Here is a 12,901-nt window from a genome sequence, read left to right as displayed (position 1 = left end):
AAAATGTTAGCACATTAGTAGTAAAAATAGAAACTGTACAAAATAATCTCTGTTACTGCTCAAAATCTTACACGATAGAAGCTACAAGTTGCTTATTAAAGATACTCAGATTTCTTAATAATCAAGCAACAGGAATTTCAGACTAACTTTGAAACTTTCTTTTGTTTCATTTACAATTCTGGACAAATTAAAATTAAAAGCTGACATTCCATTAATCTTAATGAACTTGCAACTGATTATAAACACATGGTTTATAGTTATACTTTTAAGTGCAGACTGTAGATATAATGCTTTATTTATTTATTACAGATACAGGTAAGGAAAATTGGATAGACTTAGGGCTAGGACTACATAGGTTACACACGAGGGTGGTGGCCATCGATTACAACAAACATTAATCCAAACGAAATTAATAATCAATACAAAAATTATCATATTCTTTAACCCAACTGGTTAATACTTTAACATTCCATATTTTTCCTCTAAACTTATCTATCCCATCATAAAAAAAAACACTTCAAACTTTTACTTATACACTCTTACCACTAAACTAGTCTCTAAAATAAAATCTTTCTTATCTGATTCTTAATTTCTAATATGACATCTAAAAAAGAAGTCTCCGATTACCATGGTATTACCTCCTTCAATATCTCTTATAACATGTTATACATCATTTTCCATAACTATCCAATCAAAAAAGGCTTCACATTTTTACTTATAGACTCTTCTTACCACTAAACTAACCTCTAAAATACAATCTCTTATCTGATTCTTAATTTCTAATATCACATCTAAAAACAAATATCTCCAATTACAATAATATTATACTTCGCTTATCCACCACATATTTATTAACCCAAAATACAGGTTTAATATTTTCTCCAAAATAAATTGACATCTATAATTTATTTTATTTACCTTCTTTTTTATAAAATAACCCTTTTATTTGTCTTAATACCACTATATTTTACACAATACTTATATTCCAAAATTGCAGTTCCATCTAATTTATTTCATATATTTACCACTTTAATTTTCACAATACTTATATTCCAAATTCCCTTTTCATCCACTTTAGTTTAATCTAATTAATAAAATATTTATCTTAATACCACTTAATTTCCACAATATTTATATTTCAAATTTTCATTTACATCTATTTTAATTTAATATGTTAAAAAAAAATTCTATTTATTATTCAACCATTTCGCCCTTCTTCTTATTGTTTACTTTGTACTCTATCTTATTGGTGTTCCCTCTTAGTCCTCCTACTGGTTCTTCCACTTCTTCTTTTTCTTCTTAAGTCCCCCCCCCCCGTTTTAATTTCTTCTTTTTCATTCTGTTATTCTTGAATTCAATCCATAAATTCTTCCTCTTCTTGAGACAGCTTGCTCTCTGAACATTTTGTCTTTTTTCTTCCTTAAGATTCTCAGTTATTATGACATCTGCTTCTTCCATCTCTTGTCCCATTTCAAAATACTCCACTTCTTTAACTTCACCTGACATCTGATCCATTCTTTTTTCTTCTCTATTGTTTATAATCTGTTCCCGCGAGTTTACAAGGGAGGAGCTTATTTGCCCAATTTGTAAAATTTGCTCTGACTTGTTGCTCCATTTCTCTTCTAAAATCCATCAGAAAGTCCACCAACAAGGCCTGGCTTTCATGATCATCTTTTAGATTTTCAAAAGCCATTTTTATCAACACCAACTCGAGCCACTTCCTGCAGCGCTACTTTCTAATTTTGTATCCAGGGCTACTTTCCAAATTTTTATATCCAAAAAAAGTCAATCAAATCCACAGTCAAATTAGGTTAGTATGCCTTTAAATGACCAAAAGGAAAAAAAAATTCAAGCCTCTTGCTGAGAAACCAAAACCAAAACCAGCAGTATCCAGGCTTAAATAAAGGCTTTTTGCTGGGAAAATGAAGATAGACTTTATTTCCTTCGTTGAAGATTACTTATTTATTTCTCTTCGGTACATACCATTAAAAAAAATATAATCTTGTACTTACTCCAGCAGGGGAAATACCAATTCACCTATTCCCCCCCTGGGTGGCTAATGGCCAGCTTGAATAATCTTGAATTATCTCCTCCTCCTCCAGACTTCTTACTTACAGTTCTCAGTAAAACTTTTTAACGAGCCAAGTTCACTCACTCTTAATAGCTTTTTTCGCTGCAGTGTTGTTGTATCTAGGCCGTGGGAGGACGGGTTTTCAGCTCTCCGAGCTTCTCAAAGATGTCGCCTGGGATAGATATGCTTCAGCACAGAGCAAAACAGAGAGAAATCCTTGGAATTGCCTGTTTCTAAGGACCCCCCGTTCAAGCTCTCAGCTCTTCATACCGTCTTCCTGGCACCGAAGTGTGCCTTAGTTGTTTAGGCACATGAAAACATATCTATTTTGCAGTCTCTTCTGGAACCCCCAACGTTCACTGCAACTTCACTGAAAGTTAGCTCCGCCTCCCCCTTAAGTGCAGACTGTAGATAGGAGTCAAAGAATGGTGCAACTATTTCTGTGCTTTCAATTCTTTTTCTCAAAGCACCCCATGCCACAAGGTGAACTGCCAATAAAAGGAAGCATTTCAAAGAAATATGTGATACAGCATGAGAATGTATGTCTGCTGTTCAAAGAAAAACAACAACCAACTATTCCATGATATACAAGTCTACATTGCAAAGTGAGGTTCAGTCTTAATGTCTTAACTCCTTAATGTCTTAACTCCTTTTTTACACGCAAAAAATTGCATTGATTAGAAAGAATTTCAAACCCCAAATCAAAATACTTCCTCTGTTTTGTAAGTCTACATCCTTACCAGCATCACCACTGTTGACCCTTCTTCTGGGTATGGCTTTTACCCGTGCAGGTAGAATGGAGTGCTGTTTGTCATATTCTGATGCAACAACAGAATATGACCTTTGAAAAACGGTGCGCTTTGCAAGATCAGTATCTGTGATGGGACTAGTCTCTAAACTAGAAAGAAGGCAGAGAACTAATTAAAATCCTTAAAAGGTAACATAAGATTGTGATTTCCTCTCATGAAGAAGTAGTAAACAAGATGGAAAAAACATTTTGTTTTCAGAATTTATAGATCAGAAATACAGTGTCTAAGCTGATACTGATCCCATGCACTAGCATGGGAGTGTGACAAACATGTCGTAAAGCATATTGTAAAACTCTGGAGTTGGGGAGGCTGGTGCAAGGATGCATGCCAGCCTCTCGGTGGCAGATTCAAGCCCTGGGTTGGTAAGTTTGTGCAGGTCGAGGGCAGCCAGCACAGTGGGTTGGAGAGGGTGGCGAGAGGGTGGCATTTCAGGGTGGACAGATGGTGGACTGGGCCCACGGGGGGGGGGGGGGTGGGACCAGTCTCCAGCACTTAAGCCAGATGCTATACCCCCTCCTGATCAGCCTAGCATTATACCAGGTGACTTGTATCTGCACCAGTGAGTCAGCTGGTGCAGATCCAAGTAGCCCCATTGGAGTGGCTGGGACATTACTCAGGGTAAGGGGATAAATATCCCATTACTCTGACATATCTTACTCTACACTGGATATGGTGCAGGCCGGTTGGCCTGCCTATTCCAGTGCAGGTTAGGATTGGGGTGTAAATTATGGAGGATTAGGGTGTTATGGAGGAAGCCTCTCTCACAAACACTTGGGGTGGTGTATATTTGCTCAGTAGTAAATCCCAATGTGTTCAAAGGAGCTTCTTCCTGGGTAAATGTGCATAGGATGGCAGCTTTGATACAACTTCTTTGTTTTTAGATCAAAGCCTTCTGATCTGTTTGCTGTCACTTCAACATATGACGAGTTTTCCTGCTACAGTAAAGATTGGAAATATACTTTTTAATGCTTGATATATAAAATTTACCTTATGCCATTCACTAATTGCATCTGAGATTGCTTTTGGCAGGCATTAAAACATAAAATCCTAACAGTTGAAAAACCTTATAGCTGAAAAGCTCCTAAATGTTTGCACTGACTCCTAGACTCATACAAATTTATCAAGCCCTGATATACTTGAATAATAACTTCTGGGATAACAGTCATATGTTCAACTTATTTTCTTTATTGTGCATGACCTATGTACAGCAGTTGATTTGGCAGTTGGAAATTATGATTTTTATCTTGTAATAATTTAAAAAAAACAACATATTAGAAATGCTATTAAAAATCTATAACAATTGAAGAAAGGCCCATTCATATGAACCACCATAGTGAAACCACGTTTATGCCTAGATTTGAAACCCTGCAATTAGAAGGGAACCCTAATTAATGCTAGTCATGATTATGAATCAAGGCTAAGAATTTCATATAGGAAAGGGAAAGGGGCAAGGAAAGAACATACTTTCATGGCCTATTGCTGATCTCTTAATCATAGTATGACAATGTGAAGTGTTACATCTGCACTGTCCTCTAGAATACTTCAAACTATCTTGCAAATTCTAAGATGTTCTAGCAAGGTTACAGCTACATTTCTTATTTCTTATTTAAGTGGAATAAGAACATGCTCTAGCAATTTTCAGTAAATGACTAACAAGTTTACAAGTTGTCTTAAAAAAAGCAAAACTGTACAATAAAATCGCAACAGTTAGAACACCACCACGTTACACATGCTGAAGTACCTTGGCGGCATGGATTTCATATTACTTTCTGGCTCCTCAAAGACATTAGGGCTGGCATCCGGAGTAACAGATATATAAGGTGCAGGTACGGAGGTTGAACGCAAATACCTCATTTCATCCTGAAAGAGGTTGTCATCTTGATAGCCAACAAAGTTTTCATGATGATGCCTGAAAAAAATTGGATATGAAACATTACTGAAATGGTACTTTTCTGTCTAGTCGGATACATCTATCAAAATGTACAAACCAGACAGAAACTGATACAGATTATTATGAGTAAACCAAACAGTCCTCAGCCACATCCAGAAATCTTTCTGGAGAACATGAGCCTGCTGTTTCCCTTAGCACAGTGGTTCTCAAACTCTCGGGGAGTTTGAGCCCCACTGTAAGTTCTTGCGGGAGAGTGGCAATGGAGCGAACCAATTAACTGGATCACACTGCTTTTGAGGGACGCAGGGGCTTCCTGCACTCATCAGAAGCTGCAGCAGGCTCCCTGGGGTGTGGGAACCCCTGCGCAAGCCTCTGCAGGGTTCCTCGAAGTACACAAACTGTCAAAATAACTACCGCAACCCACTTCCGGTTTTGTGACCAAAAACCAGAAGTGGGTCATGATCGTTATTTTGAGTGTCTAAAATCTCTTTAAAGCCAATTGCTTTAATCATGCTTTAAACTTTATGGGTAAAAATTCAGCAAACATGCACATAAAAACAATGATTAATATACTGATTTTCTGAATATACTAATTTTCTGAATTATAAGTACTTCAATAGATGGAAATAATGATACCATTGATTCTGTGAATTCAGTGCAACTCTAGGCATGTCTACTCAGAAACAAGCCTCATGAAATTCAATAGGAATTACTGACAGGGAAGCATGTGTAGAATTACAATTTAAAATATTTAAGTCAATTCATTTCCGCCCAGCGTTACATATATATGCAACAGGGACCAAATGTGTACACCTGTGGGCAAAAATGGGTTAATTCACGTTCAAATAGATTAATTTTGGATAAGCATAATTATTTTATATATCAATGAACTAAAAAAAAAATCCAAACAACTCAACAGGTTTCCCGTCTTTTACCTTGCTAATGTCTGAAGATAGAGACAAGGCATTTTAACAGGAAAATCTTCTGTGATGCCTTCCTTGACGCTGGGAAGCTGTGACTGGAATGGTTTGGAAGGGTGATAGCATAAAATACTAGGCTCAGCAGCACTGCTCAAAGCCAACAAGAATAGTGCATTTGCTTTAATCACTTGATGGGCTTCCATGGTTGGCAAGGCACGAGGAGTCTTAACTTGCATTGGCTTTCTTCTAGATTGTTTAACCTACAAGGAAACAAAATCATGCCATTTTATGACAACAGCAATGGATCTTCAGGATTCCAAAGGGGAAACTTCTGGTAGATGACTGATCCAAGACTGTGACAACAGTGGTGTACCTGAGGGGGGACAAGGGGTGCAAATATCCCAGGTGCTAGGCTTGGGGGGGGCAGAGCTGCATCACCATCCACTCTCCATTGCAGCACCTCCACCTGTGGCACTCTGTGAGCCACTGATATTGGCATGCCGATCTGAAGGCCGCTCCCTGAGGACATCCCCTCAGAGGCGTTCTGAGGGACAGGGAAGCCACATGCGGTCTCCCCGGTCATCAGAACACCTGGGGGGGAGGCAGCAGGCAAGGGGGCAGCACTTCCAGGTGGGGGGGTGCACCCCTAGAGGTGTGCCCCAGACAGCTCAGTAGTGAGGAATGTTACTGTGTGACAATTAAAAGTTTTTAAGGATTAAGTTCTTTTTCAATTTTGAATTTCAAGTTTTAACAGAGTATAGGCATCACTGGAAAGAAGGAAAAAAGAAGACGCTGAGTTCCAACATCTGCCTGGCTCTCTAAAGGAATTCTTAGTCACCACAAGCAACCATGTAAATAGCCATTTACAAGCCTAGTATAAGGTGCATCCAGAGAGTGCAATATGACCATGGAGAGACACTTTCTGCAATTCAAAGTCCAAAAGAGCTTACACTGTCATGCCCAGTACTATGAAATCATGTAGTCAGACCACATTCCATCATAAGTGGCTTCTGAGCTGATGCGAGAACAGCAAAGGTCTATTATTCACAGATGAAAGCTAAGAAATTTGGGGTAAAACAAAGCTGTAAACCCTTGTTATACACAACAAATAGTTAAAGATACCTTTTCTCTTGCTGCTGCCTGTTTTTCACGAAGGTATTTTTCTCTGCATCGATCACAGACTAGATACCATGTACTTCCTCCTATACCACCATCGCCACAATTACCCGCCCATCCTCCACAGAAGTGTCCAATACTGTTATAGCCTTGTCCACCTGCATAACGGCCACAACCTTCAAACAATGAAAAGTCAATTAACAACTGCCAACAATTAACAACAGTCAACAATTAAGAAGAGAATCAACTATCAATTATTCGATTTGCCAAAATGTTTTTTTTTCCCCCCCAGGAAGCGTCAAAACAACTTACGGATGCTTACAAGTTTGCTATTGTTTGTCAACATAATGATTGAATATGACAAAGGATCCATTGTATTCAAGGCCCTGGCTTGGGTCAGATGTCACATAGAACCAGTATTAAATCATGGTTCCACGGAGGGCCCTACAATTCCTATTTTTTTCCTGCAAACTATACATCAAGACGTTTCTGTTTTGGACATCATGACATCATGTATCATTGGTGGATTTCTAACCACCAATCCAGAGCTATACCTTTATTATTAAGTTCTTTCAACCATAGTTCTGTTTTTTCATTTAGCAGCTCTCGATAAGTTTTATTTTGCGATTCATCAATCCAATCTGATTTGGTTGCTGTCTCCAATGGTTTACTCCATATTGGTATTTTCTCATAGAGCTTATATCTAATCTAATCCCATACTCGTAGCAATGCTAATCTTATTAAATGTTGTTTAAAATGTCCATAATACTTAGCTTTATTGTATATAAGAAAAGCATGCCATCCAATTTGAAGATCATAAGCTTCTAATTTTAATAATCTTTGATTCTTCAGATTTGCCCATTCTTTAATCCAGTTTAAGACTGCAGCTTGATAATATATTTCCCAATTTGGGAGTCCAAATCCAGCCTGTTCTTTAGAGTCTTGTAGAATCTTCATCTTAATTCTTGCTTTTTTACCTTGCCAAACAAATTTAATTATGACTCTATTTAATTCTATAAAAAATTCCCTTTAAGTAAAATTGGGATAGTTTGAAATAAGAACATCACTTTAGGTAATATATTCATTTTAATCGTTGCGATCCTACCCATAAAAGAAAGTTTCAACTTGCTCCATTTTTCTAGGTCTTTTTTAATTTCTTTTAACAGTTTCAAATAATTATCTTCCATCAGGGTGCTGGATTTTTTAGTTAAAGTTATACCTAAATATTTGTATAATTGCTAATATTATTTGGTATCCTAAAACTGGGAATTGGGGGTGTGGACAGCATAATTTACTGTAACATTTGCTGTTACAAATGTATACATTCTAATTTACTTCATGCTTCTGAATTCCTTTCACGTGATGTGACTTGACAGGTTTAATGTTCTTATAAAGCAGGGGTGTTCAAATGCTTTGACAGGAGGGCCACATCATCTCTTTAACACTGTGTTGGGGGCCAGGAAAAAAAGAATTAATTTACATTTTAAATTTGAATGAATTTACATAAATGAATAAATTAGAGATGGAACTTGTAGGTTCCATCTTATAATGGAATAACTTATAGGTTATAGGTTACTTATACAATACTATATTGTTACTATACTATATATTGTTACAATACTTCGTATATATTATATATACAATACTATACTATTGTATATATGATATACTATAGTATATACAATACTATACATTGTTACAATACCATATATTGTTACTGTAACAATAACTTATAGGTTATTATAGGTTATTGAATGACAGTCTTGCAATAGCCCATGGCCTATAAAAGTCCTTGCATAAAGTAAGGTCGGCCTTTCCTTTGCTGCCACTGCTGCATCTTGTTCCACAGCTCACACGAGAGGTTGAACAGTTGGCCGTCACACTGAGAGCAGTTGTGTTGGGCCAGCACAGGCTCCAGCAAGTCTCTGGAGGGCCAGAGCTTATCAGAGACTGGGAGCTTCCAGTGGGTCGCAGTGGGAGTCCTCAAGGGCCGCAAGTGGCCCCAGGGCTGGGGTTTGGGCACCCCTGTTATAAAGGATTGAGATTAAAAAGCAAACACCAATTTTGATATCAGAGTCTACATAAAAGGCTCCAGATATAACAGGTAGACATTATGTATCTATTTATTTTGTCAGTTACTTGCTACAAAAGTTGTTCCTCATGCAGCATCACCAATCTTCCTGTTATTCCACACTCATTGCAGAAGATTATCTGTAAACATTGACAAGAGACAGAAGAAACCCTTCTTTTTCTGTACCTGGGTGTATCCTATTTTGATAAATTGGTTCGCATATCCATCTTTGGTATAACTATATTATTTTAACAGAGAAGACTCTTTGAATTATTTTGAATTATTACTTTGAATTATTTTGACAGAGAATACTCTTTGAATATAAAATATTAAGTTCAGGCTCAGAAAAAATAGCATCCAAGAGTTAAAAGTGACATTTGCATTGTGACAATGTAGAATGTTTTTGTAGGCTGATTTTTACATGTATTTTTAGGAAGCATCAAATGAAGTTTTAATCCTACAGAAAGTTACAAGCTGAGGTTAGCTTGTATTTTAAACATTAAAATAGTTTTTTAAAAAAGAAGAAAGTTAATAAATTGTTACTGTCAAATCTTTAAAAAAATGTGGCAAATTTTAATCCAAAATGAGAAATGTAAGGGATCACAAACCAACTTGAACAAAACTTGTGCCAACAACATGCTACCAGAGTTGCAATCTTAAGGGTCACAACAGTAGGAGCAACGTTTGTTTAAACACTCCTATCATTTGCCCATAACTGAGGGGCCAGTGAGTATGTACTAAAAAATATCACTAGGGGTACATAAGTGAAAGAAGCTGAAAACTTCCTGGCCTTCTTTCCCATGGTTGGTTGCTCAAACTCTCCTACCCACCACTCAGATACAGACATGGGGCAGGCTGAGAGAAAAATCCATTTGGATAATAGATCATGGAAGGAAAGGAGCTCAAATCTCATCTGGGCACCCCTTTCAATGTGAATAGCGGGCACACCCACACCCAATTCCTTATTATTTTTTGATATACATATTTTAAAAGGAAGACACATTATTATATAAAACAGTAGCATCTGGTTTGGTACTTTAAAACACTAGCTTGGAATTAAGTTCTATTGAATTCAATGTAGTACTTTTTTGTATCCTGTACAGCAGTGGTTCTCAAGCATTTAGCACCGGGACCCACTTTTAGAATGAGAATCTGTCGGGACCAATCGGAAGTGATGTCATGACCAGAAGTGACAACATCAGGCGGGGAAATTTTTAACAATCCTAGGCTACAATCCTGCCTACACTTACCCAGGAGTAAGTCCCATTTACTATCATTGTTAAAAGCACATATATAGATAGTAGCCTGTTAAAAGTACAGACCTGTGACATTTCCCCAAATGCAGTCATATACCATGGTAGTCTAATCTATTAAAAATAAAAATTTTAAATGAATGAGGACCCACCCAAAATTGGTTAAGGACCCACCTAGTGGGTCCCAACCCATAATTTGAGAAACAGTGCTGTACAGCAACACCCGTTTACAGACTGCAGACATATTTCATGCCAAGACTATCTTACCTGGGTGAGCTTGTCTCATGTGGTAAGTCACAGGATATGGGTGGGATTCTCCACACAGCTCACAGATGGTATCTTTCTCTGGTCCTCCCACTGCAAGCTGAGCCATTTCACCAAAGAGATTGCCCCTTGGTCTGGCTTCCGCTTTTTCTTTTTTCTTCTTTTCTTTTTTTGATTTTTTGTTATCTTTCTCACTTTCTTTCTTCTTTAAGACTGCACAGGACCCAGGGCTGGGAAAAATCATGTTTTGAGAAGCTGCCTTGATTGTTGCCAGAGAAATGTCCTCCCAAAAGGCTACTAGATGCTGCAACGTTAAGGGGAGAGGAGACTTGGACTTCATAGTATGGTGACTGGATGTTTCAAAAGAGGTAGTTTCATTTTTTCCATCCTCACATCGTTCATGAAGAGGAGGCTCTTTAAGCATAGACAAGACCTTGTTTTTATTTATGCTGCCCATTTTTGAGATGTCAGGCCCATGAGGGGCTATGTTAAACATATTCAGAGCAGAAGATATTTCTAGGGAATGCCTATTTTTCAGTTTGGTTTCTTTTTCTTCTGTAGGTTGTTGGCCAAGATTGCTTCTAATTGGTGCATGTTCTTTTGACAGTTCAGGGTTAAATTTCAGAAAAGAGGAGCAGGCCATTGCATCATGGACTATTCCTTCATGCCACAGGAAAGAAGCAAAGACAGCCCTGGCACACTCTGCTACAGAGGGAGACATGGCTTGTTTGGCAGGATCTACTGGTCTGCTTCCATCACTTTTGAACAGGCTGACAGATTTTTCCTTTTTAGGTCTTGTGTGCCTATTTGCACATTTGCGACTCACTTTTGGAGAAGCTCTCATATCTTGCTCATCTTTCAGTGGTGCTTTTCCTATGCTGAAATGAACTTTATTAGAGCCATCATCCACACTTTTGAATTCGGTGTTATCTTCACACGTAGTATCAGTAATGCTATTTGTCTTTAAGGTACTTGAAGTGCAGACTTCAACAACTTCACTGTGAAGATTTTCTTGCACAACGTGGGGAGAAGGGGCCCTGTTTTCTGTTTCACTCACAGGTTTTCCATCTTTTGATACAATTTTTGGTTTGGGTGAAGTAGACCTTCCCCTCAGTGGTTCTGTAAGGGGCACTTTTTTTTTGCAAAGGGTATCTGGATCCAGTGTATAAGAATCTGATTTAGATCGCTCCCGAGGAGGATCAACCCTTGTTTTCACAGGGGCTGGGGGCTTCTGAGACAGAGTCTTGTCATGAGGAGATGATGATCGGCGAGTACCAACACCAGATGTGCAGGATTTACCTGCTGAGAGAGCTTTTGGAGAAGATGATCGAGTTCCTGGCCCTGGGGATTCTGCCCTTAGACTGGAGGATGTCCTCCCATCAGGTTTTAAAGTTTGCAGGGTATTATGGTTTGGCGATAATGATCTGCTGTGAGAATCTGATCTCAGCTTTCCAGTATCAGATTTCAGCATCAGAGATTCGCTAGCAGATAAGCCCTCTGTATTCCTCTGTTTCTTCTGATCTGCAGTAGTGTGGCTCACACGCCCATCAGATTTAGGTGACCTGCTATCCACTCTGTATTTTGATGCCATGTCTGATTTCCCTGCTGGAGAAATTGGTCTGGTAGCTGCAGTAAAATTCACTCTGTCACCTGTATGATACATTTTTATATAAAAAAAGGACACTGTTAAAGCAAAAATCAAACTTCTAATTCAAAGATACTGGCCATATACATTCAAGATATCACAGCATCTGAAAACCAATAAAAGCTCAGTAGTAGCATATTTTAGATAGATAAAGAGTTTGTGGTATCATATACGTTATATTATTAATTAGATCCAATCAAGATATGAATATGCAGAGGACAGAAAACTAAGATCAACTTCCACTTGAGAAGGGGCCTGGAATCCATCTCGCAGGAGTCCATCTCCCATGGCCACTCAGCCCTTTTCAAACTGACAGTAGTAAACATAGTTCAGACAGTAGTTCAAGATCTGTGGGACCTTAATGAAGCCAAGTGCACAGAAACACCGTACTGCAAATGCAGGCTAGGCCGTTTAGGGGCTACACCCCCATGTAGCACCACAAAAACATTGAAGGCATCCACATGTGGAAGTAGGTTTTTATACACCTACTATATACACCTACTACTATACACCTGCAGGATTTGAATTGAGTGAACTAACGGTATTCAACCTTTTCCTGTGCTCACATATTCTAAAGAAAGATTAGCATGCATCATGTGAAAAGCCTATATACTATCTAAATAACACAACGAAAGGAAGAGAGTTATTTCAAGATCTTAAAATAGAAAAACGATTGGTTTTTGGAATACTAACATACAATACACTCTAAGAAGTACTACTAAGGAGATCAGCCAGAATACAAGGAATGTTAGTCTTGCTTATCTGCTTATATAATTTGTTACAAGAAAATTTAGTTACAACTTTTGTTTTTCCATGTAAACATTATACAGATTGTATGAAGTACAATTTAAAATTTAGACT

At 37.9% G+C, this 12,901-nt stretch overlaps 1 protein-coding gene across 1 annotated transcript in view; it reads right to left on the bottom strand.

Moving 5' to 3' along the window:
• Positions 1-12,901, bottom strand: part of MYCBP2 (MYC binding protein 2) — a 187,656-nt gene that overhangs the window by 37,251 nt on the left and 137,504 nt on the right. Inside the window, exons 56-60 of the mRNA XM_066618790.1 lie at positions 10,399-12,045; positions 6,814-6,983; positions 5,707-5,951; positions 4,622-4,789; positions 2,812-2,969 (exon numbers count right to left, since the gene is read on the bottom strand). Coding sequence (XP_066474887.1) covers positions 2,812-2,969; positions 4,622-4,789; positions 5,707-5,951; positions 6,814-6,983; positions 10,399-12,045 — 2,388 coding nt within the window. The remainder of the gene's footprint in view (positions 1-2,811; positions 2,970-4,621; positions 4,790-5,706; positions 5,952-6,813; positions 6,984-10,398; positions 12,046-12,901) is intronic.

This window comes from Tiliqua scincoides, chromosome 3, assembly GCF_035046505.1.
Source record: "Tiliqua scincoides isolate rTilSci1 chromosome 3, rTilSci1.hap2, whole genome shotgun sequence".
Taxonomy (NCBI): domain Eukaryota; kingdom Metazoa; phylum Chordata; class Lepidosauria; order Squamata; family Scincidae; genus Tiliqua; species Tiliqua scincoides.
The sequence above is the reverse complement of the archived record's forward strand: the minus strand, read 5'-3'. Positions and strand labels throughout refer to the sequence as shown.